Consider the following 27207-nt stretch of genomic DNA (forward strand, 5'->3'; position numbering starts at 1 on the left):
TACATGTTGATATTCTTTTCATTTGCAAACATTTATGACAAGAATGTTGTTTCAAAGATTAAAGTGGAAAGGTTTCAAGAGGCATAGCACACATAATTTCGATAAATACCTGCAATGAACAACAGTCGGTGCATTTTTCTGATTGGATTGTGTTCGGATCACGTGGTTATGGAATATGATTAAACACAGTGGATCAGGAGTTCCGTGGTCGGGCCAGGCGGTGTAGTGATAATGTGTCAGAACACGTGACTTCTTCATCTGTTGAAGAATGACATCCATGATAAGTTTTAACTTATTATGCGCCTGGATCGATAGATCCGAGGCGTTATTGTTTTTGTCCTGTCTGTCTGTTTATCTGTTTGTCTATCTGTCTGTTGTCAACTTTAACCTTCGTTATAATTTTTGAACCATGAAAGATAGATACTTAATTTTTGGTATGCAGACTCCACTAATTCAGTTCTTTCAAATGACACTAAGGTCAATGACTTTGTAACCCTGACTGTGACATATGTGTTAAAAATAGCTTTTTCGAACTTTTGCCATAATTTTTGAACCATAAGAGATGCAAACTTTATATTTAGTATGTATACTTCACTAATTAGGTTCCTTCAAATGACACCAAGGTCAATGACCTTGTGACTTTGACTGTGACCTATATGTTAAAATACCCTTTTCGAACTTTCGCCATATCTTTGAACCATAGAAATTAGAGACTTCATTTTTGGTATGCATACTTCAGTAATCAAGTTCTTTCAAATGTCTTCAAGGTTAATGAGCTTGTGGCCTTCCCTGTGACATATATGCTAAATAGTTTTTTTTTCTTTGTTGCCCGGGGCACATAGTGTCTCACAAACTCATCTCATTTTGTAATCTTTTATAATATCCTTTTATTCAAATAGAAAACAATAACGGAACTATAAAAGGAAGACAGATGAACAAGGCGACAGGAATGTCTACAGTGTTAAAAAAATCAATTGTCAAGTAAAATGTTCATCAAAATTTCCCTTTGTATTTCATCTTATATTAAGTAAACTATGGTTAAAATGTTTACTTGTTGAAAAAAAAAATTCTCAAAGATTGAAATTTTAGCATATGAAATAGCACAGAAAATGTAAACAGATATTTTTTCACACCAATTTCTTCAGATGAGTAGGTGACTACTCTGATTCCTTAAAATTTTATCCTTAAAATTTTCGGAAAAAAATACAGCTCTTGGTGAACAAAAACATGAAGCTTAACCTTAAAAACTACATTTTTATATAAAAACATTAGCATCATTGCAAGATATCTTTGAAATGTCTTAAGTTAAGTGCCATACCATAAAGATGATTTAAATGCCATTTTGAAACAAGGGATGTTTAGCACAGTTATGAAAATTTTACAATACTCGGAATTCTAATTGCTAGGGAATAAACTCAAAAGATACCATATTTTCCTTTTAATTAAGACGGACTGTATTTTTTTTTTTTTTTGCAGAGAAAAATGTCGGAGTTACAAATAAAACGATGAGAGTTTTACTCTCAATACTTAATGCACAAACTGAATATGATGTTCATATATTAAAAAAAATATATAGAGGTATTCTATCTTCTTCAATCAAACAGGGAAAGCCCATTAACAAAACACAATCTTTGATTGATTATTTAAAAAAAATATATACTATACAAATTTTCTTACATGTAGTGTTTTACAGTACTCCACATGGATTGGGCAGAAAAATGCATTCACTATTGTAGAGAAAATTCATCTGATATTAGGAGATCACAGCAGGCATAGGAAAAACAGCGACATACCTCTTTATTGATGACTTTTAATTTCCGGGTAACAAAGAAAGCGTACTCTCGTTCTTCCATCCATTTCACAGAGACAGTCCCGTAGTTAATGTGTTTGTCCTTATCAGGCCAGTACTGAGTACACTTAATCTTAATAAAGTATAGAATATATAAAGAGATATAATATTTTTTACCAAAATAGACTTATTTTCACTAAAATTTCATTTTATATATTCTATATTATTTAATGAAATGTTTAAAAACACGTTTCATAAAAAGGGGAAAAAGGTGTTTTCATCCATCTTTATCCTTTAAAATTGTGACCAAATAACACATTATATATTATTCATTTTCTATGTAGCTTGTTATCAAAAAGCAATACTTTTTGATAATGCTTTTAAATCACTACATACAGGTACATGTATCAAGCAACGGGTGGATTCGGCATTTAAGAGCAGGATTGCAACGCAGATTTTCGTTAAAACTTTTTTGATAGAATAATGTAAAAAAAGCCTACTTTTTCCCCTTCTCGCAGATTGGTTAACATTACAACAGTTGTTATATTCTCTTGCCAAAGCATTGCCCAGAAGTCCCCTAGAGTATTCTGTTTTGGACCTTCAAATGTAGAATATTATTCAAGTTAATGATCGTGGAAACGGAAACCCTTCGAAAAAGTGGAAGAATCATTTAATATGTTACCTTGGGCAGCAATATATTCTTTCTTCCGATTTGGTCCCTAGATGACCCAATAAAAATGGAAAAAGAAAAAAAAAAAACGTTTTACTTCATTTCAAAATTTGCAAATTCTTAATATTAAAATTACATTCAAGAACAAGTTGCTCAAAAGAATTTTGTTACTTACGTCAATATAATTTGCATTAATGTAATCTGATAAATTCTCATCCTGTCTTCTTAATATGACTCTAGAATGATCATCTAATAAAACAAATGACTGCGTTTTGAACAAAACCATCAATGTTAAGCAGATGACTTAACTGAGTCGATTTCAGTTTTAGTTTCTTTGTTGTTTTAAACAATGATAACTATCAGCTAAATGATGTTCTAGAAGTAATCGTCTTGCATAAAAGTTGAAAAAAAGTTAATAGGTATATTTTTTTCATTATTTGATACCATTGTGGCAATGCACTTTGAAAAATTTACGCACTTTGAAAAAAAATTTCAAAGTACGTTAGAATCGGGAGGAAATCAACGCACTTTGAAATTTTTTTTTCAAAGTGCGTTAACTTTGGGCAACACTCAACGCACTTTGAAAAAAAAATTCAAAATACGTTAAGAGTGTACATAAACATTTTCTTTACAATGGGGACATTTAACTCACTTTGAAAAAAGAAATGTATAAATCAAAAATTTCTACACTTAGATTTTAGTAATTGACAGAATCAATTTGTAATAATTATATATTTTGATAAACTTTTTAAATTACATGTACTCATTTAACGTCATTGAGAACAAGGAGAAGACAAGTAGAAGGTCCCTCAGCCATACTCTTTTTTTCCTTAAACATTGTACATATCCGTCTGTAGCAAATTGAAACCCCCCAAGGTAAGCCCCAATTTTTCAATGCTTATATTATATATATCTTTGCAAAACTTTTGTGTGCCTAAGCCCCCATCCCAGTACCGATGCCTATGCTACACCCAAATATAACTGGTATGACGTTGAAAACTTTCAATGAATTTTTGTTTACATTAAATGCATGGAAACTGGAAAAAAATAAGTACAGTAAAACATTTAAGAGAGAAAGAATTTTCAAAGTATGGAAAAATCATAATCTTCACTTGCACATCCTGACGTGACCTCATCACGGAAGAGTTATCAAACAGGTTCAATTATTTATCATACCTAAGATTTGAAATATTGACCAAGCCATACACATTTTTTCAAAGTGCGTTAATATGGTCGATATTAACGCACTTTGAAAAGAAATTTTATTTTTTTTCAAAGTGCGTTGACTTGGTCCCAAATTTAACGCACTTTGAAAAAAATTTTCAAAGTGCGTAATTTTACAAAGTGCGTTGTAACATACCATGCTATTTGTTTAATTATATATTTTGGATTATTAACGCTACAAGTTACATTGAGTCAGACAGTAAAATATTTGGACCCCTCTCCCCTAAATTAAAATCAACAATAACAAAAACAAAAACTTACAAGGAAATGTTGTTTTGAATCTGTTCTTTGGAACATTTTCGGTTCTTTTCCCTTCATCACATTTATGTATTGCGCCAGATGGAAAGGCCTTAAATTGCAATCAATTTTATTATTCAAAAACCATTAGCTATCTATCCTTAACAATATGATATATTTGATGTTAATGGAAAAAATACCACATATTAGCTTACGAGTGCTGTTCAATAAATAATGTCCTGAACTGTATGACATATAATACAGATATCATATGACATTAAGCTTGACCTTCTCTCATTATTTAATCTTAAATAAATTTATAACAGTCAATGTGTCCACTTTTCATCACATAGTTTTATTATTCGAGACACTGTGTTATAAATGAATGGTAAAAAAGAAGTAAACTAGAGTGAAAATAAAAGCTTCATTAAAGCTGCTGTAAAACTTGTTAAAAATCCCAAAGAAATATTCACTGAAATATGTAACATTTACAGCAACCAAAGCCTATTTTATAGACAAATTAGCAGGTGGATTTTAATGATAAAAAATTAAATATGGATATTGTCCTTGCCAAAATATTATAAAAACTTATGTACTGTTTGCCAAATTTCAAAAAAACAATATTTGATAATGTATGATTGAATTTAAGACACTTAGCAAATTCAATAGACATCATTTCGGGGGTAGTTTACACTGTTTTTAAGAAACGTTTGACGGTAAAAAAGCTTAGTACTATAAGGTCACCCTATATTTTGAAAAATGAGTGAAAACGATAGCGTGTACAAATGTCTTAACAATGGTTTAAAAATATCAGTAGTTGTAGTTATCCACGTTTTTGTGATATTCAAAGAGATAATTGAACTTGAATCTATTGCTTTAAACCCTCAAAACAAAATTTACCATAATATGATGTACTTGATTAAACCAGCGAAGGTCTGACAAGAGCAGAGAATTGCAAGAGCACAGAGACAGATTTATATCCAATTTCTTAAAATATTAGTATTCGCGGAGACAGTTTAATTTCTAGAGGAAGCTAGAAAGCAAATCTTTTGCAAAACAATCGAAAGGTTAATGGGAGGAAGGACCCAGAATCAAGAAGCCACAACATTAATTTTCTTCATTACAGCGACCAAATCCGCACGCCCTCAAGAGTATATGGGTTTTTTGGGATAAAGAGAAATTTAATGTTTTTTCACATTAACAATATTCGCCAAATCTTTGACCTGTTGACTTGATTCTATTTCCAAACTTGAAAAAAAACACCTTTTAGAAGGAAGAAACAAGTCCAGAAAATCATTGGATCTGCCATTTTTCTAGTATACTAAGTGTCATACCCAAAACTGAGTTCTAAAAACACTCAGACATTGGATAAAAAATCTTTGGGGCATGTGTTTTAATTAAAAGAGATTAATAAGTTAAATCATGAAGACTAAATCATTGAAAAGCGTCTTTTGCTTCTTTCCGAGCACCTAAGACATTATTTATTGAACAGCCCTCGTATTCGAAATTTCATAGCTTATTAACAATTGCATTATTGGTATCTTTAAAATCAACTTTAAAAGAATTTGTTTATGAAAAGTTTTTTACTTGAAAGGTTGTTTTGATACAATCATTTATTTTTGACTGGATCTACTTTTGTACTGAATTATTTAGGTATAAAAAAAATACAAAATATGTACATGCCCTTTAAAATGAAATACATCAATAATAATAATAAAAAAAAATAAAACACACTGTATATTCTTTCCGAAATCCTTCGTTCTCATTTTCACTCTTTTCAGCTATAACTGCTCCCAACTGATCAATGGAAATTTGAGAAAAGCTAAGTTGGTTCACATATAAGTCATCCATGTCCCCACGGATATCTTCTTTTTCTTCTCCATTAGGTATCAATTGCTCCATTTTTAATTCGTCAGCTGAGTTGTACGTTTGACCTCCTTTCTTTCTCAATTCGTGCACAGCATTTGAATTCGTGTATACATTATTAATCTGGTGCTCTCCAGTGTTTTCTACATTTTGGAAACCGATAAGTAAAACTTAACAAAAAACTATTATTTATATTAAAGTTTACAGATATAAAATTACCTATAGTTGGCAGCTTTAAATCTCTTAATATACTACATATAGTTTTGTTTATATTTTGCCGTAAGTACTTACCTGGTAGAAGTCGTGAGTTTTTTCTTTGTGTATCTGGCTTCCTGTACCTTCTTAAAAGTGAGATTTTGAAATAATGAAATTCAAATGCTTGCAATTTTCATACAATGTGTTCTTTCTGTGAGGAAAAAAAAATCATTACATGCTGGTTCTCTTTCCTAAATAATGAATGTTGTTAAATCTAAATTGTGAAGTGAAAAATATTTTTATAATAATATAGGCATTAAATCATCTCACGCTTTTCCCCCAGAAACAATGCGAATAACGATTATGTTGTAACATAAAAATTACAATGTTTGTTTCGCTTTGAGGAAATAAGGTTAAAAGATAGACGAGTTTCTTCCAGAATAAAATGTTCATTTAAAAGGAGAGATAATGAGAGAAAAAAATTGAGAAAAATAGATTATTACCTCCTCACAAAAATAAACAATATGAGTGCCATAGCTACTACCAGCACAAAGACAACAGCTCCCACAGCTCCTCCCACTATCTGTGAGCTATCTTCTTCCAAGGCTTGTTTTAACCCCTGTTTAAGATGATGCATACATGTAAACATGTACATATTTTAATCCTTTAAATATTCAAAACCAACATACATGTATTAAGCAGTACTTAACAAAAAAGCAATGGAATAAAGTGATATAAACTACAAATATGACAAAGATACTTTAAAATACCATCCATCTGAGAATGCTTTGAGAAGCTTTCTTATCATGAATCAAATAAAATATTTGAAATGCGATTGCAACATTTTTTATACCCCTAACCCCTGAAGAATGAAAATTATTATGTTGAAATTTTACTCCTTTTGGTTTAAAAAGCAAATAAAATGACATTTTGAGAACATACCAAAACACAAGTTCCGTTATGTGACCAACAGGTACTTTCTGTACAAAAGTAGCATTCTTGTACGCAGTTAAGTCCAAAAAACCCTTTACTGCAGACTTCAATTCAAAAGAAAAAAGATACTTGAGAAATTTCATATTTTCGAAATATGTTTCACAGTAAATAATACTAATAAAAATGAACAAAAAATATTGGTAATGATAAGCATTCAGAAAAAATCGCATTTAAATGTTATCTCCCTATCGACAAATCGACAATTGTAATAAGATCCAGTTATGTTCAAAACTGTCACCTTCAGTGCACTGTGTTCCGTTGTAGCCTGGTGCACAACCGTTTAAGCATGATCCATTTACATGGTAACACTGGGCATCATTCAGACAATGTCCACATTTCATTTTACAGTTTTTACCAAAATACCCACCGCCGCACTCTACAAAATATATATTAAATTTGTTAATAATGTGCAACTTGTTTAATACATATTATTGTCTTATTTGTTTTTTTTTTTATATTTCCAGTAACGATATTTGGTTGGTGATGAATATTTCAGAATGTATGGGTAGATTTGAATAAGCGCTTCAAGAATGCACTTTACATAAACATAAATACAAGGAAAATTTAGTTATATAAATGATTTAGCGAATGCTGCTATCAGTGACAGGTGCTGAAGAAAAGAGACAACCATGAAATTTTCTTATACATTAGCAGCATGGAGTGAGATATGTAAAAATGAATTGAAGAAAAGAATTACTGTAAATGATTAAAAGAAATACAGATATATACATGTAGATATATTCAACAATTTTTTTTATGAGATTGAGCATTTTCATTTAAGGAATTATAAAACAATCTGCGGTTCTTCAGGATTTGTTTATAAATTTTATTAAATTTTACATCAACAGCAAAGAAAGCGTTGACATATGTTAATGTTAATAAGTTATATTAAGGTTACCCTTATCGTTTTTTATATATGTAATTTTTTGTATATGTTTGAACTTTACTAAATATCTGATAAGAAGCTCTAAATTTACACTTGATGTCTGAAAAGTAATAAAAGGATAATCCAAATATGAATTTTCTTTTAATTAGGCATCATCCTCACCCTGCATAATTAAAAAAATATAGTCGAGACGGTCAAGAAATCGAGAACTATAAAATGAATTGAATCACGGCAATTATATGTATGTAAGCAAAACTGACCTATATGGCAATAATCCCCTTTCCAGCCAGGATGACACCCAGTTTCACATTTACCATTGGTCGTGTTACATCCATAACACGTAGAATTACATGTTTCTAGACAGTTGCGTCCAAATGCTCCCATTGTACAGGCTGCAAAATGAAAATTTGTGCCATAAAAATGTTTCACAATCGAAATTTGAATAAAATTACTTAAGTATAATCGAAAAAGGAGATAAAAAATATATGTAATAAAGTATATTTCTCACAAGAGTTGCATAAATCTCCTTGAAAACCATCATTACAGCCATTTATACATGTCCCGTTGATTGGGTTACATTGTTCCATGCTCAAACAGTATCCACATCTAATGTTACAATCTGATCCATAAAAGCCACCATCGCATTCTGTAATGTAGATCACAAATACATGTCTGTTGTATAATATATAACTTTTCATATTTTTCACCTTCCTTTGTGTAGTAAATGCATGTTTAAAATCAGAATTTTTATATATCCTTTGGGTTGCCTTGTATTTTTCTGACACTATAAATTGAGGAATACAATTATATTTGATACACTATTTGTCATGCATATGTATGATTATATACATGTATCAACATACATGTATGAATAACTTCAATGATTGAAGAGAAAGTATACAACAAATTAAGTCTAAGAAAAAAATATAAAAATGTCAACATGCTTTGAACTTATTTAGAATTTTTTTTTAGATTGAGTCATTATTTTTTTAATAAAGGCAGAAGTTGTTCCTCTTTGAGAAAGGGGATTATTTGAAAAAAACATATGCAACTCTATTTAAAAGTTACTTTGTACCCATTCAAAGGAATTTGCTAAATTGCCTCGGTTTTTTTGTTTTTTTTTTTTTGGCAAAGTTTACCTTCATGACAATACTCTCCTTTCCATCCCGGGAAACATCCGTTTTCACATTTACCATTTGTACCATTACATCCATAACAAGTACTGTTACACTTCTCTAAACAGTTGCGACCAAATGTTCCGTTCTTACAAGCTGTAAGATGTATTATAATGTATATTTTCCTAGAAATTTCTTTAGTTGGTAACACTGTGGTTGTAATAAAAAAAAAATGGTGGATGTTTACAGTTTTGTCTTACTTTTGTTGCATAAAGTCCCTCTAAAACCATCATCACAGCCATTTATGCATGTTCCGTCGACTGGGTGGCATTGTTCAGAATCTAAACAATTTCCACAAAAGTCGCTGCAATCAGCTCCGTAGAAACCGTTGTCACATTCTTTAAAAAAGTTCATAAAAAGTTTTTAGCTTGTTAAATTGTTCCAATTCGTATTGCCTTTTATTCAAAAAAAAATCTGAGAGAATAAACTAAATTGTGAAACTACTGGTTAGTATCGTACACTTTAAAAATGATAGCATTTTTTTTTTCATTTTATTGCATTGGTAAATTTATTCTTTGAAAACAATTGATTTGAAAATCTGTACATGCTTATTTTTTAATACATTTGTTCACCTTGCAATTTACCGATAAACTTAAAAATATTGTTGATATAGAGCAAGATATGAGATCAGGATTTATGTTTTATCGGCAGAGGTTACCTTCATGGCAATAGTCTCCCTTCCAACCTGTCTGACACCCAGTTTCACATTTACCATTTGTTGCATTACAACCGTAACACGTACTGTTACATGTCTCAAGACAGTTTCGACCAAATGTTCCATTTCTGCAGGCTTTAAGGTGTTTAAGTATATAAATGCTTTCAATACCAGTTGATAAATAATGATCACAATATATTTCTTTTTACAAAAAGATGAAAGAGCATACACCATTCTTAGAATTTCTTACTTTTGTTGCACAAAACCCCTTCAAAACCAGCATCACAACCAAACAAGCAGGTTCCATTGATTGGGTGGCATTGACCAAAATCTAAACAGCTTCCACATGGTTTGATGCATTCGGTTCCAAAAAATCCCCCATCGCATTCTGTAATGCAGTTATTTTTCATTATTTCTTAAGAATAGAAATTAGAAAGATATGTGTAATTATATTGTTGTGATTCATTTGATTCTTTGTATATTTGTCACAATTCACAATTTCAAAAAGCATAATACTTGAAAAATAAATCTGATTGATAATTACCTTTATGACAGTAATCTCCTTTCCATCCTGGATGACACCCTGTTTCACATGTTCCATTTATTCTGTTACAACCATAACATGTACTGTTACAATTCTCCATACAATTTCTACCAAATGTTCCCTCATCACAGACTGTAAGATGTCATCGATAACTTAACCGTGTGTTAGTGAATGATGAGCAACATCTCTAAAAGAAATATCGCTCCATTTCCCACCGTACATAATGCATGTATGAAAATTGTACCTTCATGACAATAATGTCCTTTCCATCCAGGATGACATCCATTCTCACAGACACCATTTGTTCTGTTACATCCATAACATGTACTATTACAAACATTGAGACAGTTTTCACCAAATTTCCCGTCTTCACACGCTGGAACGGAATAATTATCTTTATAGAACTACTTATTGAAAAAAGAACTTTGAAGACATCAAAATATTTAAAAAATGCCCTAAACATAAATAAAGTAAATTTTACTTTTGTTGCATAGAAGACCTTCAAAACCCGCATCACAGCCATGCATACATGTTCCATTCACTGGATGGCATTGTTCTAAATTCAAACAGTTTCCACACTTCGTGTAACAATTTAGTCCAAAATATCCACCATCGCATTCTTTAGATAAAAGAAAATGACACGATCAAAGTTTGATTGTTTTAATTTTCATTTTCTCTTAATGTAGCATAGTTCAATTTGCGTATTCATAGTTAATATCAAAATTATACTTTCCTTTAACAATGTTTTTTATTTAAAATGTACATAGATCTTTAGTTATACGTGTAATTTTAACAGGTCCAAAAAAGAAACTTTTTCCGATGATTTTGGGAAAGGATCACGTTCCTTCTTTTATATTCTAATCTGAACTCAATAGACTTTTTTCCTTGGAATTCTGATATGTGTTATTTTTTTTTGTTAGTAAAAAAAACGTTTTGCTTCTATGAACTCTAAATATTATTCCTTTTTCCCTCTTTCCATAGATACATCAAAGAAATAACATATGAGTACGTCACATCGCTAAATGAATGATTTCGAACATGAAGCTTGGTTAAACTTAAAACAGCTGTATAAAACACAATGAAAAAAAAGAGATTAAAGTTATATAGATTAAAAATGCTATACCTTTATGGCAGTACGTTCCTTTCCAACCAGGATGACAACCATACTCACACACACCGTTCGTTTTGTTACATCCATTACATGTAGTGTTACATTCTTCCATGCAGTCTTCTCCAAAGTATTCCTCTGTACATGCTGTAAACAGATTCTTAAATCATTTTTATTTTTCAAAAGTATTCCCATATTACATTAAATTATTTACGTAAGTAAGTAAATGATTAAATTATCAAAAAAATGCAAATTATTCTTATAGATTCCGACAAAGGAAGAAGATATATTTAATTAAAGAATGACATACCTTCATGACAATAATCACCTTCCCAACCTGGCTGACAACCGCTGTCACAAAGGCCATTTGTTCTGTTACATCCCTTACAGGTCTCATTACATTTACTGACACAATCCTCCCCAAAGTATCCTTCTCGGCAAGCTACATGTAGGGAAGGAAAATGTTAACTAAGTAATCATATATATTTTTTTTATTTTATTGTCTTCTGGTTTATCATATGAGGTAATTTGTATATTGATATTACAGTAGTATATTATTAAATAAGTTTCTCTTTACTCATGTTACAATATTGGCCTTCGTATCCCTTCTCGCATCCACTCATACACGACCCATTTATATGATGACACATATCCAAATTCAGACAATGTCCACACACCTCAGCACAATTTGCCCCAAAAAGTCCAGCATTACATTCTATATCAACAAAAAAGATAAAGATAAAAAGTGTATATCTACAAAATACTAAGTACATGATGCATACACATATATTTTAAGAAAATATAAGATAATACGTGCAGTAGAATTTGAAATACCAGCAAGTGTCGAATAATGTTATTTTGTTTGTTTGTTTCTTGTTAAACGTCACTCTAGAGAATTTAAACTTGTTTCGAGACCCCGCTGATAGAGAGATGCAAAATTTGTCTTATTCTCGGTATATACGGCCATTGAACTACATGTACCAGGGATTTGTTCCTACTAGTACCTACTGAGAAACTATACATCGGTTTATATGATTTTTTCTGCAGGTTCAGTTCCCACGTCCCACTGTGGGATTCGAAGCCGCAACGTAGGGATAAAGTTTTTTATTCGCGAAGCTAGAGTTAACGATATAAACATCTTGGATGAAGTTAAACTGATATATTTTTTTATTTCCCCACAATTCAACTTTTTGCCTTGTTCGCATTTCAGATATATTCCGATATCAAATGACAGTGAGTCTTATGCTTGGATATTAATAAGATAAACAGAGGGTATTTTAAATCACTTTATATCATCGACTTTTTTGTGACGTAACTGCCCGAACAAGTTAGCTTAAATTAATATACTTTTCACTTCAGCGTATAAAAGTATTCATAAGATTCTTCAAAGCAATAACCTTAAATCGAGAAAACTTTGTCTCGATATATAAGAGACAATGTTTGTCTTATTCCAAAATAAAGGGACGCCAAAATAATGTGATCTGCAGTGCTCAGAAGTTATAATGAAGCAAAAAAATTAAGTAACCACATAGCACATGCTATTAACTGCAAATCAAAATACGATATCAAGCTCGATATCAAGATTAAAATTCTATAATTGATTAAGTTACAAATTAGGAGCTGAAACTTCCCATAGGCGTCGGATGCAAATTGAAAGTGTAGAGCGGGAGATAAATTGAAAGTAGGAGGGTACCAAACAAAAAAGCTAAAAACCATTTCTGAATGCTTATAATATGTATATCTTTACCAATAAAGTGGGAGGGGGCTAAGCCCCCTAGCCCCAATCCCCTTTCAGTTCCAACGCTTATGTCTTTTAATACTATTTTTTATCTTTTACTTTATTTTGAAGACTGGTTTTTGCAGGTAATTTTCACATCACATCTCCACACCTTGACCTTTAAACAGCTGGTAGCAAAGATCCAAATTTATATACTGAATATATTATAGTTTCAAGATCGCAGGAATATTGAGGAAGTTACATGTTCATCACATGCATGTTTTGGTCTAATATTTTGAAAACGAGAAAATCAAATGTGAATAAAATTGAGATTGATTATATGTTGTTTTTTTATTCATTCGAGAAGTTTTCAATCAAACAAAGAAGTCAATATACCTTGTATTCCGGTGAAGGGCTTTAAATTATGACCTTGACTCGGGACTAAAAGCACCATAACGCAGTGAAGATGTTAATTGCCCTTCGTTTGGTTGAAAGCGGGGGGTCGGTTATTGAGGTCTCTTCCGAAGGACGCACATGTATTATAAAGTGCTCAGCGAATTGCATGGGAACATGTGCTATCCGTTTTATCGTCTCATCTCTTAGCTCAGTCGCGACGGAAATCTGCAAGCATCGTCTACAGAACATGGATGGCTTGAGATATCGTGACATTTTAACTACGAAGAAATGATGTTGAATTTCATTGCAGGGAAAATCTGCAATTCGCAAATGTATATCACAATAATTGTTGTCAATAAGGGTAATCTGAATGAATTTTTTAAAGTAAGATATTACGCAGCACAGTTAAGATAACAAATGGAAATATCTGCGACTTTTTAAAGAGAGAAAATACCTGCTTTATAAGGATGGGCGATTCTTTTTAGGACTTCCCAAGATAGCAAGACTATGTTGGGCCAACATTGGCAAAAGGTTGTATGGTTGGCGTTGGGGGAACAACGTTGGGCCAACGTTGGACCAATGTCACCATGCCAACCTCCTCGACCATGACAGAATTCCTATGTTGGCCCAACGTTGGTTCAACGTTAGCAACTTCCATTCACTTTACTTCCCAAAGAAGGAGGGATGTTGATGTTGGCCCAACGTTGGCCCACTGTTTGTAATACACTCTTAAAGAAAGTGTCTTTTAAAGTTGGTAGTAGTATGTTGGCCCAACGTTGGTCCGATATTTGTAATACACCCTTAAAGAAAGTGTCTTTTAATGTTGGTAGTAGTATGTTGGCCCAACGTTGGTCCGATATTTGTAATACACCCTTAAAGAAAGTGTCTTTTAATGTTGGTAGTAGTATGTTGGCCCAACGTTGGCCCGATGTTTGTAATACCCTTAAAGAAAGTGTCTTTTAAAGTTGGTAGTAGTATGTTGGCCCAACGTTGGCCCAATGTTTGTAATACACCCTTAAAGAAAGTGTCTTTTAAAGTTGGTAGTAGTATGTTGGCCCAACGTTGGCCCGATGTTTGTTATACACCCATAAAGAATGCGTCTTATCAAGTTGATAGTAGTATGTTGGCCTAACGTTGGCCAACTGTTTGTAATACATCCTTATTACAGTCATATCAAACTGGTAGTAGTATGTTGGCCCAACGTTGGCCCAATGTTTGTTATACACCCTTAAAAAAAGTGTCTTATCAAATGGGTAGTAGTATATTGGCCCAGTGTTTGTAATACACCCTCAAAAAATTTCTTATCAATTAATTTGGTAGAACATTGTAGTATGTTGGCCCGATGTTAGCACGAGTGTTCTTTTGTTTAGGTGTTTCAAAGATGGAATATTTATATTGGGCCAACGCTGGCCCAATTATTATACTGCCAACTAAAGATGGTGTCAATTTTAGCTGCTGAGCTGACATTCTATGTCCATGCTTTTAATTGGATGACTGTTTTTGTTTAGATCTGATATATTCAAATTTTAGATTTTAACTTAAACGATCACAGCACCAAAGAGTGTTTTACTATATTTTTTAAATTGTGCACATGCATGATTATCTATTTGAAATAAAACCCTTGAAATTATGAATTTTTTCATGAGCGTTGTATTCATGAGAATTTAGAGAAGACTGAACACGTTCTCAGGAACAGGATGTGAATGAAACCTACATATACATAAATCAAAATGACACAGCTTTATAATTAAATTGAAACAAAAGTTAGGCGTTCGCTATCACGTGACCAAACTGTAGAGTGAGCTGTCAGATTCAATTGCTCACAGGTGGTGATATTACAGGGCAAGCAAGAAGAAGTGAAATTTAAATTTGTGGATTATACACTTGCTATACAGCTGCATTTAGAAGCGATGTAAGTAAATTTATTCTTATTTATTCAGGTTAACTGTTAAAATTGATTCGGAATTCATTCTTGTCATGTTTTTGCACACAAGCACTGTAAGTTAAGGTTAAATAACATCTTTTAAGTTGTTTCTATCTATCTAATTCTTAACTGTCTATTACAGACACGATTGTAACAAAGAAATTCAGCCAGAGACTGCAAGGAAAACAAATGTTGTGGCGGCACATGTAAATAACAATGAAATCGAAGACCATGCATAAAGAAGTGTATAAAGTATGAGTCCGTATGACAAAGATCAAGATGAAGAAAACGGGAGGCGACGAGGGGACGGAAAAAGAGCGGGAATACAACAAAAGGACTATTATAAAGGAAGTGAGCCCTGATTAAGAACTTTTAATTGATAATTTTTCATAATTTACCTCTGTTGTCTATTTTAAAATTTATTTTGTAAATTATGATTGAATTGATGTATATAAAATATTATCACAGTGAATCATTAGTAATGTTTTCATTGAACATGTATGCATTATGAATGCAGATTGAATTGTGTATTAATTATTTTAAACAGTCATAAAATAGGTTTATGTAAAGAATCACTTAACCAATTGCCAATTGCAAATGTTTCTATGCAATAACTACGTTGGCCCAACAATTTGCCATCTGACATTGTAAAAAAAAAGGGGGGTCAGCATTGCGTCAACCTAACCAACCAGTTTTTAAGGTTGGCTGTTAGTTGGCATACACTTAAAACTACATTGGCCCAACAATATGCCATCTGACATTTCAACATAGGGCCAACATTGGGCCAGCCTAACCAAACAGTTGTTAAGGTTGGCTGTTAGTTGGCATACACTAACTACGTTGGCCCAACAATATGCCATCTGACATTTCAAAAAAAGGCCAACGTTGGGCCAACCTAACCAACCAGTTATTAAGGTTGGCTGTTAGTTCTCATACAATTATACCTACGTTGGCCCAACAATATGCCAACATGTTGGACCAACGTTGGGCCGATGAGCAAAATTACCGTGGGCCAACGTAAGGTTACCAACAGTGGGCCAACGTTGGAAAAAAAAATTGGCCAATGTTGGCCCAACTATGTCTTGCTATCTGGGGATCACTGATTTAAAAAAAATAAAATGTGGCTCAAATCTACATATTGTGGACCTTTATATTTTTTAATTTAGACTTGTCACGTGATGTCGGAGTCACATGAAATTAGCAGTTATACTTGAAGTTTAGAGGTCATCTATAAATTCCAATATTGCAAGGTCATATCCGAGTTAAAAATCTTAGTTTAATTTATAATTCTTTTCAACGATATATGTAGTTTGTGAAAAGTGCTGCAAACCTAAATAGATTCATTTATTTAATTGCTAAAATTAAATTTGTTGGTCGGCAGGTTGAATATTTTGCTGGTGAACTACATTAAATAAAGCTAAAATTAATTTATTTGCAAGATTTCATGAGTTTCGCAGCACTTTTAAAATATCTTAATGCTTCTCTAGTTTATGTGTAGAAAGTTGGCAATATTCATTGTGGATATTCCCTTGCAATAAATCGATTTATTAGTTTTTATTATTTATTTCTTTTTCAATGAATCTGCATACAAACACACGACTGTATCACTTGTCTGGAGAATATACGGACATTATATATACTAATAAAATAGTAAAATACACATTGCATCCAAGTTTACGGCCTTTTGTATAAATGCAAATAATATTTTATTTGAGAACAAAAGACATTTTTCATTGTAAAAAAAGTGACTTGATCAGCCTCTCACTGTGTACAAAGTGCGTAATTTTTGCGAGATGACGTCACAATGACAAGTGCATTGCGATCGATCCATCGTTTATATGCTGTTGTGTGGGATTTGACAAACGACAAAACTGCATGTAATGATAAGTCTTTATGTAGTATACAGCTATCCAGCTGTTTGAACTAGCAAACAATTTCGTTTTGTGGTTTTTTGAAGACCTTATATTATGTGTGACGTCATAAACATTTCCCGTACAAATTAGGCCCCGCCTCCTTACTGTAGCCTTAAATGTGCTGTGTTCATATTTTGTTAAGTTAAATGGATTTCTGAGCGTGTATACTTTCCGTTATCTAATCATTTTTAAAAGATTCTAACTCTATAAGAAGAAGGGTATAACTGAACAGTTATAGACCTAGATTCAAAAACATATAATTTTGCTGACCTAAAGACGAAAGTATTTCCCTTGGCCAGCTGTCACGGGTTACATTTTTACCGTCAGGTTCAACAAATAACATGCTGCCCTCTTAACAAGTCAATAACGCATATTGAGTGTAACAGCGTTATGACCTTGTGCTTCAAGTGTAGTTTTAATTTATGCAAAGGACTATCCATTTACTTGTGTTACAGTAGTGGCCTTCGTATCCTTTCTCGCATCCACTTAGACACGTCCCATTTATATGATGGCATCTGTTGAAATTCAAGCAATTACCACAGATCTCTTCACATTGCACACCAAAAAATCCACTTGTACATTCTACAACAAACATTGCTTTAACAATAAACATATACGTTTACATCACATTATAAGCGTATGCTGGAAATTCACAAATGATACTATTTTAATAAAATAATTAATTTTTTTAAATAAGGACACAATGCACAATCTGAATCAAAGTTGCACGATTGGCACGTTTAATTTCTTCAGCTGGTAAACTGTTAAATTTTGCAAAAGAGAGTAATATCTATTTTCTGGGGAGGAAAAATCCCAAACACGACCACACTGAGTTTGTTAAGATTCTTTTAGGTATACAAAACAGGGATACAATGAATAGAATGCTTATCAAGTTAACATATAATTTTTTTTTCTGACGTCATAGTCTCTCTCTTGTTTGTAATGACAAGATAAAAAAAATCTTGTTTTATATTTTCATGTTTATATCATTCTGGTACCGTTCACCTAAGCTCAGTCGGTAGAGCGTCTGCTCCGTGATCGGGAGGTCGTGAGTTCGTATCTCGGCCGCGACTGACCTAGTCGTTAAAATGGGTAGCAACTATTCCTTCTCCATGCGCTCGGCACTTTGAAGTGAAAGTTTCGGGTCCTTCGGATGAGACCTTAAAAACCCAGGCCCCGTATCAGCGGCAGGCGTTGGCACGATAAAGATCCCTCACTGCTCAATGGCCCTGAGTGCCGAGTAAAGGTCAAAATTTGAAGCCCTTCACCGGCATATGGTGACGTCTCCATATGAATGAAAAATTTTCGAGAGGGACGTTAAACATTAATATACAATAAGTCAATATATCATTCTGGTGAATTCCAGTTTTTTATATTGAAATGAAAAAAAAAAAAAAACAACACCAAATTTTGTATATAGATACACATACAAATCTGGTGTTTTAAACATACTTTGTTCACATCTTGGACCTTTGTAGCCAGGCTTACATTGAAGACAATCCCCTGATTCTATGTGGCAGTATTCATCGCAATTTGTCGGACATGGTTTGGAACAGCTCGGTCCATATCTACGCGGGACGGAACAACCTTCAAAACATTTTTTTTTCTTTATTTTTTTTTTAAAATATGATTCTTAAAAAAAACATGATTCTTTTTTTCCTCATCAACAATGCATATGTAAAAAAAAAAAATCAGTTCGAATATCTCACCGTAAACTTCAACCTCACAGAGTTCAACAAAAGCATTTGTAGACAACCCGGTTCTGTTATCCTTTACTGGCCTCTCGTTATAATAGATGACGTATTGTCCATGTACAGGACAGCTTATATTGATGACGGCTGGTATCGTTGTAGTGGTATAGTTTTTGTCATGAAAACATAAATAACCTTGAAGTTTGTCTGTTGAATTCGATACGTAGAGATAAAATCCCGGAAATCGGGTTGTGAAGCCGTTACTTGCATCTGTAATGTAGTTTCTGTCCATTGTAATGATTTAAAATCATATTGATAATACAAATATGAAAAAGTATAACAATTTAAATAAACAATAAAAACATTCGCATTGTTTTCTCTTTTTTTGTACCAAATTATTGGAGTGAAACCTGGTTCTGGTCATGATCAATTTACGTTTTATAATCCACAAAGAGGATAAATTGACCTAAGAAGAAGGATATGCAGATAACGAACAGTATTTAATCTCAAAGTCCATAAAACAATACAAAATAGGATCAGAGCAAACACGGACCCCCGAAACATCAGAGGTGGGATCAGGTGCCATGAAGGAGTGAGCATCCCCTGCCGAACGGTCACATCCGCCGTGTGCTCCTTGTCATGATCAGGAAATAACGGAAAATCCATCGTCAATTCAGTGTATAAATAATGGACTAACATTTGGTATGAAAAATGTCAGTCAGCGTTTGACTCAATGATAAATTCTATTTGCTGACAAGGACACCTAAACCAGGTTATGCTTGAATAATTTAGCTCAGATTTAGAGTTATATATATTATAATATATAATTTTTAAATCATTAAACAACCATGGGTGTAAAATTTAGTTGTTTTTTACATTTTCTCATTTGCCGCTCAAACTTACAAAGGCTCTAGCGGAATTGGTTGGAAAGGAGGAAAGATAAAAACTGAAGCATAAACCTAGCAGACATGTTTATTGTTTACATTCGATGATATCCGAGTTACTGCTTGACGTTAAAGGTGTATTCAATAAATATGTAAAAGTCCCTGGAACCCGAGGGCTGGGATGAGATGGATAATTATGATTAAGAGGGTAATTGGGGTTGTCAGTTCACGGATTGAATATGGCATTTGAAGAAAAAATTATGAAAAATACAGAAGGTTTTTTTATGACGGATAAAAAAAAATTATTTAATCGACAAAAATTGTATTATCCAATATTTAAAATTTTCATTTCAAAATGAAAAATGTATGAAGGTTTTGAATGTGACAAATCATAATTTGTAAAGAAGGGCACCCAAAACATAATTCTATGTGATCCTATAAAAGTTTTACCTTCCAGGTTAATTGACAACCTAACAAGTTAATTTCTGAAAAATGGTAAAATTTCCGTGTTTTAAAATAATAAAAACAAATTGCACAACAAAACGTTGTTGCTTTTTCTTGTCTTAGGCAGTTCCATGCACACAAATCGTACTCGTGGATCTTTCTAAGAGACCTCTTTCCTTTCAATATATTTGATACAGAAATAAATGTTTCGTGTCACATAGCCAAATGAAAGCAACTAAAAATATTTTACCCCTCAAAAGTTTCCTGAGTATCAGATTAGCCTATCTTGCCCAAGATAAGTAATCGTGCATATCATACATAGAAATATGCATTTGAAGAACTTTTTTTTACATTATTTTTATTTGTAATTCTTATAATTCAATTTAAACTCTGAAAGATATTTTTTATCTGTTGGTTCAAACTATCAAGTTCTCTTTCAAATTGATAATTTCATCTATTTTTCTCAATCTTTGCTTTTCAAGTCAGCGGCAGGCGTTGGCACAATAAAGATCCCTCACAGCTCAATGGCCGAGTAAAGGGCAAAATTTGAAGCCCTTCACCGGCATACGGTGACGTCTCCATATGAGTGAAAAATTCTCGAGAGGGACGTTAAACAATATACAAAAATAATTTTGGTCTTTAATTTGCTAACTCTGCAGTTGGTGAATGAACTTTAATCCTGGATTTTTCAACTTTTCAGGTAATTAGTTGTCTTTAATTTCTAACTTAAATTTTGAGCTTTCAACTTAAAAGTTGGAAATGTAACTCTAATCTTGGCTTTTCCTACTATAAAGTTGTTCATATTAAAAATTGGTTTAACCAACCCTACGGTCTCCTAAGCCAATATTAACTATAAAAAAATAGGTTAAAGTTGAAAGACCAAGCTTAAAATTCGGATTACCAACTCAACTTTAAAATTGGAAAAAGAAAGCAATATTAAGGTTCAAACGAAAAATTTTAAAGTTGGAAAAGTCAACATGAAAGTTCGAAGAATCAACTTGCACTAATATTCTTCAGAAAATGAAATTGAAATCCTATTTACTCCAAACTGCATTAGCCGTCCTGTAGTATATCACAACGTTTCGTATGCTTCGAATTTCAGAGAGATCCACCCGCCATGTGGCTTGTTTTTTTCCATTCTGTGAAATACTGCATTGGTGCCCAGCATGAGATAAATTGTTTTTGAGTCCATCAACAGCTTTCTCCGGACCAACATTTACATCAAAAGTTGATGATTGCCATGCAGCTTTTTTATAAGCCATGTTTTCTTAAGCAATAAAACATGATAATTAATAGATTTAACAAAATCAGTTTCATTTAAGGATAACAAGGAACACGTTAAATTCAAAATTGATCAATAAACGTATTATGTTCAATAGTCTTTCTACCTATGTTACAAAGCAATCCATGAAAGCCAGCGGCACATCCCTTTGAACATGTTCCATTTATTGGATTGCATGTATTAGAATCTTTGCAATATCCACAAGTCAGGTTACAATAATCTCCATAAAATCCCGTCTCACATTCTGAAACAGAATAGTAGTTGCAAACTTGATATCACATATTTGTTGAAAGATATTCTATTTGAACACAATTATATTTTGAAGTTGATATCAAAAAATCCTGGGGTTTATAAGGAAAAACCCATACCTTGCTCACAGCGGTCCCCTCTATAACCAGGGGAACATTGAAAACAGTCTCCCGATTCTATGTGACAGTACCCTTTGCAATTAGTTGGACAGGACTTTAAGCAATTAGATCCGTAACGTCTGGGACCAGAACAGCCTTATAAATAATAAATTAAAAAATGAATGATCTTAAAAAAAATACATTAAAAGATATAAAAAGCTTTAAAACTTCTCTCATTTACAACCCCCCCCCTTTAAAACTTTTTCGTTGAAGTGAATATGCTTCTCCTACCATAAATTTCGACCTCACAAAGTTCAGTAAAAGCATTTGGAGAGTGTCCAGTTGTATAAGTATCTTTCACTGGTCTCTCATTGTGGTAGATGACGTACTGCCCATGAAAGGGACAGGTTATGTTGGCGACGGCTGGTATTGTAGCTGTGGTGTAGTTTCTGTCATGAAAACACAAGTGACCATCTTCTTTGCTTTTTGTGTTTGAAATGTACACGTAGAATCCCATAAATCTGCCCGTATATTGATTCGATTGTCCTATAAATAAAAATCTTGGCTTTTAAGGACAGATAATACAAAAAAAAAATTATTCAAAAAAATTAAAAAATAACAACTAGGGTCATGTTTAAATTAATAAAATTAATAATAACTTTCACCTCCTAGTTTTTCATTTTTTATTCAAATTTGCACAACAACGGAATTTAAAGTGAAAAATATTTTTATAGAATTATACGGATGGTTTAGGAAAGGCACACTTTTGAACATCACAGAAGGTTTACAATTTCTTTATATTCTAGAAATTTATTATTTGCATTATTTGCAATGAAATTAGGCCAAAAAATATATACCAATCCAGGCATCCATTTTTTGTTTGTATCATCTGTCCTTAATCTACATATGAACACTCAGTTTACCGCTCCAATATATGTAGGTGTAGTAAACAATTAATAATTCATACATTTTTACTTAATTTACAAATTCATCAAATTTTCTTATTCAATATTCATTTTCATCCATCCAATTAACAGTGAAATGTGGAATTCGATATCCCTCTGTTTATGTCTCTCTTTCTGAGTATTTGTAAAGTGTTCTCCTTCTCTCTCTTTTCATGACTTAGTACTCATTTTTCAAAACAATATAAAGGTAAGAAAATTTGCAATTAAACAGAATATATAGTTGACAAAATGTCCTAAGCTTCACTACATGTTCATTTTGTTATTCATAAGCTCAAGAAAAAAAGGCTTGTCTTGGTACAAATTGTTGTTAGCAACAGTTTGAACCGATGAATGACGAAATGTCCAATGAGTTCGACACTGGCCCAGTATTACACAAAGCGGACCAAGAGAGCAAACCCTGTTGCGCTCCGGCTTCGTTTTCTGTTAGGTTGTATCCTGTCAGTGTAAAAAAAAAATGACAATATGGACACATCCCTCGAAATGTTTAAGGTAAATCAGGGACTATTTGAAGACCTGTTTTCACTGTTGCCTAAGGGAAAACTAATAATAAATTGTACCCATATTTAGCGATTAATACAGAAGATTATGGTACATGCATTTAGCATGTACAGTGATTTTAAGTATAATGTTTGTAAGAATCTTGGAAAAAGAAACTTACTTGAATCATAGTTTAATTGATGTAAGACAACATTGTGGAATATGAAAACAAAAATTATTCTTCATTTTACCTCACTTTTTTAAGTTGTGTTTACTTAATATGAAGAAGAAAACATTTTCAACTATATTCTAATTGTTTCATGATCTTTTTTAAATTTTTACGTTAAATGTCATTGTCTCATACAAGAAAGACAATATTGTAAAAATGTTCTTTTTTTAACATCATGCATTCAATTGAAGCTGTACACCGTAAGAGAAATAATTAATACAAAATGTGTACATGAATAGACAAAATGATAGGGGGTTTTAGAATATATAAAAATATATTTTCAGACGTCATTAAAAATACTTTTGTAACAGATAAATGCGTAAAAACTTAGTTGTTATCGTATTTCATTTTTCATTTGTTTGAATATACTGTTAAACGTTCTTAACGCAATGAAAGTAATTCTGGATGTTTGTTAATCACTCTGAATTTTGCTTAAAAAATACTAGGTTTGTGGTATCTCAGTCGATGAAGTGTTTGCTTCTGAACCAAAGGTTCTGAGTTTGAATGTCGAACACGATAAACCTAAATTCATAAAAATTGATGCATGTAGCAACTGTTCCCTAGCCAGGCGCTTGGCACGTTGAAATAAAAGTTTGGATTAGTTATTTTTGAATACATAATGAAGTCGCTTCCTCTTTTCCAATACCTCTACTTGCATATAATTTATATACGTACCCCATGCTTTATCGTCGGTTCTGTAGTAGATCACAATGTTATAAATGCTAACAATGTCTGTGAGGTTAACCCACCAGGTAGCACTGCTTCTTTTATCAGCTGATACACTACATTGGCGTCCATTATAAGATAAGTATGTTTTCAATCCGTCAACAGCTTTCTCAGGACCGGATACAGTGGCATCATGTGAAGAACTCTGCCAAGCCGGTTTCCGAAGAGCCAGATTTTCTGATTTAAAAATAGATACAAGCACAAATTATGCGTTAACAAACAAATTATTTTCATGCATGTATAAAGATTATGCTGCAACAAATAATTAAAATTGTTTCCGTACGTATATATTAAGTCTTGGTAATCTGCGTCTCATTTCGCATACATATAAGTTTAAACTGTACTTCAAAGACATGCATAGTACAGTTAAGGTGCGCAATGGAAATAAAGACATTTTTGTTATTATGTCCCCCTTTGAAGAAGGGAGGGCATATTGCTTTGCTGCTGTCTGTCGGTCGGTCTGTCGGTCTGTCGGTCCAATTATTTTCCATTCATTTTCTTCGCAACCGTTGCACATACTGATATGAAATTTGATATACAGATATATCACATGAATATCTAAGTCAACTTCTGTTTCGGGTACGATCGCGCCATTTTTGACAGAGTTATGCTCCGTGGACTTAAAAAAATTCCAATTATTTGCAGTTTCCGTTCATTTTATTTGCAAGTGTTGCACATACTGAGATGAAATTTTGTATACAGATATATCAGATAAATACCTAGGTCATGTTCTGTTTTGGGTATGATCGCACCATTTTTTACTGAGTTATGCCCCTTGGACTTAGAAAAATTCAATTATTTGCAGTTTCCGTATATTTTATTTGCAACCGTTGCACATACTGAGATGAAAATTTGTATAAAGATTTATCAGATGAATATATAGATTAAGTTCTGTTTTGGGTACGATCGCATAATTTTTCATAGAGTTATGCCCCTTGGACTTCCAAATTCCAATTATTTGCAGTTTCTGTTTATTTTCTTCACAACCGTTGCACATACTAAGATGAAATTTACTATTCAGATTCATCAGATGAATTTCTAGGACAAGTTTTGTTTTCGGTACAATCGTGCCATTTTTGACAGAGTTTTGCCCCTTGGACTTGGAAAAATTCCAATTTGCGGGGAGAAGGGCATAAGTGTTTTACAAACATCTCTTGTTGAAAATGTATTCATAATCAGGATGGCGAATTTTTACTACATTATTTATATTGGATAATTGTAATTATGGCTAATAATTACATTATGATGACGATAAAATTTTCTATTAAGACATCCAAGGGACTTGTCTACCGCGGGAAGGTTAAACTACTTACTTTGCGATTGTAGAGCCAAAGCTCTAAAGACTGCGCCACACAGCGACGGTAGCATGTGTAATGTACTTAAGCTATTGCTTACGTCGGCATTCAAACGTATGATTGGGGAAACATATCTCACCTTAAAGATTCATTTGTATGAAAGCATTGAGGAATTTTTTATTATACCTAGGGAGTAATATGATATCTCTACAATTTTTACACAACTGATTATACACAATTTTTAATAGATTGGGGTTTACAGGACTGGTTTATTCTTTAATTTCAATTCACTCCAGGAAATAATCAAATATCATGCATTTTTATGTAGGTTTTTTTTATTTAGAAAGAAACCGGATTTTTTCCTTTTGTTTTTTTTTCCTGATTTGAGACACTTTAATATACAAGCATGCGTGATTAATTTACTCTGTTTAAAACAGTAACATAATCCTAAGAATCAGAGGCGGTATATTTATATACCGAGTTTTGTGTTCCTGCTATGTATGCAATATATACATTACATGTCAAGTTAAACGTGTGTATTACAAAATGCTCTTCGTCTGAAATATCTTCATCACGCAACAAATATTTATTCTAGAAACACGCATTTTAATAGAAAAAAAACTAGTGAAACATTCTCTACTTTTTCAACATCTCATTATCTAACACAGTGAACACAATGTTTATTTTATTTAAGCAATTTGATGAAACAAAAAAACAGAAGGGACAACTTTATGTTTTCGTTGAGTTGTAACAGATACCATTCTTCCTTTGTTTTCATTGACTCCCACATTGAATTTTAAGAAAGTATTTATGGTCACGCAAGAATCGAATAAGTCTTTTCATAAGATAATATGAAAACCTTGAATGAGAAATAATAAATACATATAAACGTAATGTATTAATGCAAAACTCTCCATAGCTAAAAAAAATGAAAAAAAAAGAAAAGTTCTCTCACCGTACGCAGAAGAAAACATAAAAATCCCTAGGATAAAAATGAGCACATACATGACTGTGCATGTAAACCTCACAAATTAAAACAGGGAAGTAAAAGTTTTATAAAAGCAAACAGTGACTCCAGAAGATCAAATCTCGCATTCATTGTCATATTTGATACGCATGGAGTCCGGAAAAAAGTATTTATAATTCGCCGAACACGCGAAGGAGCTATTTAATGAAAATAAAGCCACTTGCGTGCAGAAAAGTATCCACTCTAACTCACAATGTAATAAGGATAAAATTATACTTATTAAGTACCTCAATTTTATAAAGTAGTTTTAATATGTTAAGTACAAATGTTATAAAATTGTCATTATTCATACAAATTTTACGAACTTATAAAAGAGAATTTTTATTTTGAAGCTGTTGACGTAATGGAACCATTTACATTGATTAATTTCCTACTGTTGGAAAAAAAAAATTATGTATTATGCATTTTTGGTGTCCCTTTCCGTTTTGAAAAAAAAATTAAATGTATATATATATATGTAAGACTCCAAAGTCCGATGGTCACGCCAAAGTCCGATGGTCTCGCCAAACCCCGATGGTCTGCGCCAAACCCCGATGGCTCATTGTCTT

General features: G+C 32.4%; 1 protein-coding gene and 1 long non-coding RNA gene across 6 annotated transcripts in view; one reads left to right on the forward strand and one right to left on the reverse strand.

Annotated features, from left to right (window-relative positions):
• LOC134238932 (receptor-type tyrosine-protein phosphatase T-like) overlaps positions 1-26738 on the reverse strand; it is a 32781-nt gene extending 6043 nt beyond the window's left edge. Inside the window, exons 1-26 of one of the 5 annotated variants that reach the window (XM_062721048.1) lie at positions 26588-26738; positions 19002-19253; positions 18745-18879; positions 17737-17874; positions 11653-11784; positions 11358-11489; positions 10716-10853; positions 10479-10610; positions 10235-10366; positions 9941-10078; positions 9694-9825; positions 9236-9373; positions 9000-9131; positions 8369-8506; positions 8121-8252; positions 7213-7350; positions 6924-7018; positions 6485-6600; positions 6078-6127; positions 5655-5929; positions 3945-4032; positions 2635-2708; positions 2472-2508; positions 2290-2387; positions 1794-1922; positions 110-258 (exon numbers count right to left, since the gene is read on the reverse strand). In XM_062721048.1, the coding sequence (XP_062577032.1) occupies positions 110-258; positions 1794-1922; positions 2290-2387; positions 2472-2508; positions 2635-2708; positions 3945-4032; positions 5655-5929; positions 6078-6127; positions 6485-6600; positions 6924-7018; positions 7213-7350; positions 8121-8252; positions 8369-8506; positions 9000-9131; positions 9236-9373; positions 9694-9825; positions 9941-10078; positions 10235-10366; positions 10479-10610; positions 10716-10853; positions 11358-11489; positions 11653-11784; positions 17737-17874; positions 18745-18879; positions 19002-19253; positions 26588-26639 (3302 nt within the window). In that variant the 5' untranslated portion in view covers positions 26640-26738. Of the gene's footprint in view, positions 1-109; positions 259-1793; positions 1923-2289; positions 2388-2471; positions 2509-2634; positions 2709-3944; positions 4033-5654; positions 5930-6077; positions 6128-6484; positions 6601-6923; positions 7019-7212; positions 7351-8120; positions 8253-8368; positions 8507-8999; positions 9132-9235; positions 9374-9693; positions 9826-9940; positions 10079-10234; positions 10367-10478; positions 10611-10715; positions 10854-11357; positions 11490-11652; positions 11785-11919; positions 12054-17736; positions 17875-18744; positions 18880-19001; positions 19254-26587 lie in introns of those variants that run through there. The other 4 variants (XM_062721049.1, XM_062721050.1, XM_062721051.1 and 1 more) reach the window with 4 other exon arrangements.
• On the forward strand, positions 15255-15851 carry LOC134238933 (uncharacterized). Its single transcript, XR_009986123.1, has 2 exons — positions 15255-15367; positions 15522-15851. It is a non-coding gene; the product is annotated as an uncharacterized LOC134238933 (long non-coding RNA).
• Positions 26739-27207: the final 469 nt, after the last annotated feature.

Source organism: Saccostrea cucullata, unplaced genomic scaffold (assembly GCF_032062105.1).
Source record: "Saccostrea cucullata isolate Sc308-1 unplaced genomic scaffold, CSIRO_AGI_Scuc_v1 ctg3063, whole genome shotgun sequence".
Taxonomy (NCBI): domain Eukaryota; kingdom Metazoa; phylum Mollusca; class Bivalvia; order Ostreida; family Ostreidae; genus Saccostrea; species Saccostrea cuccullata.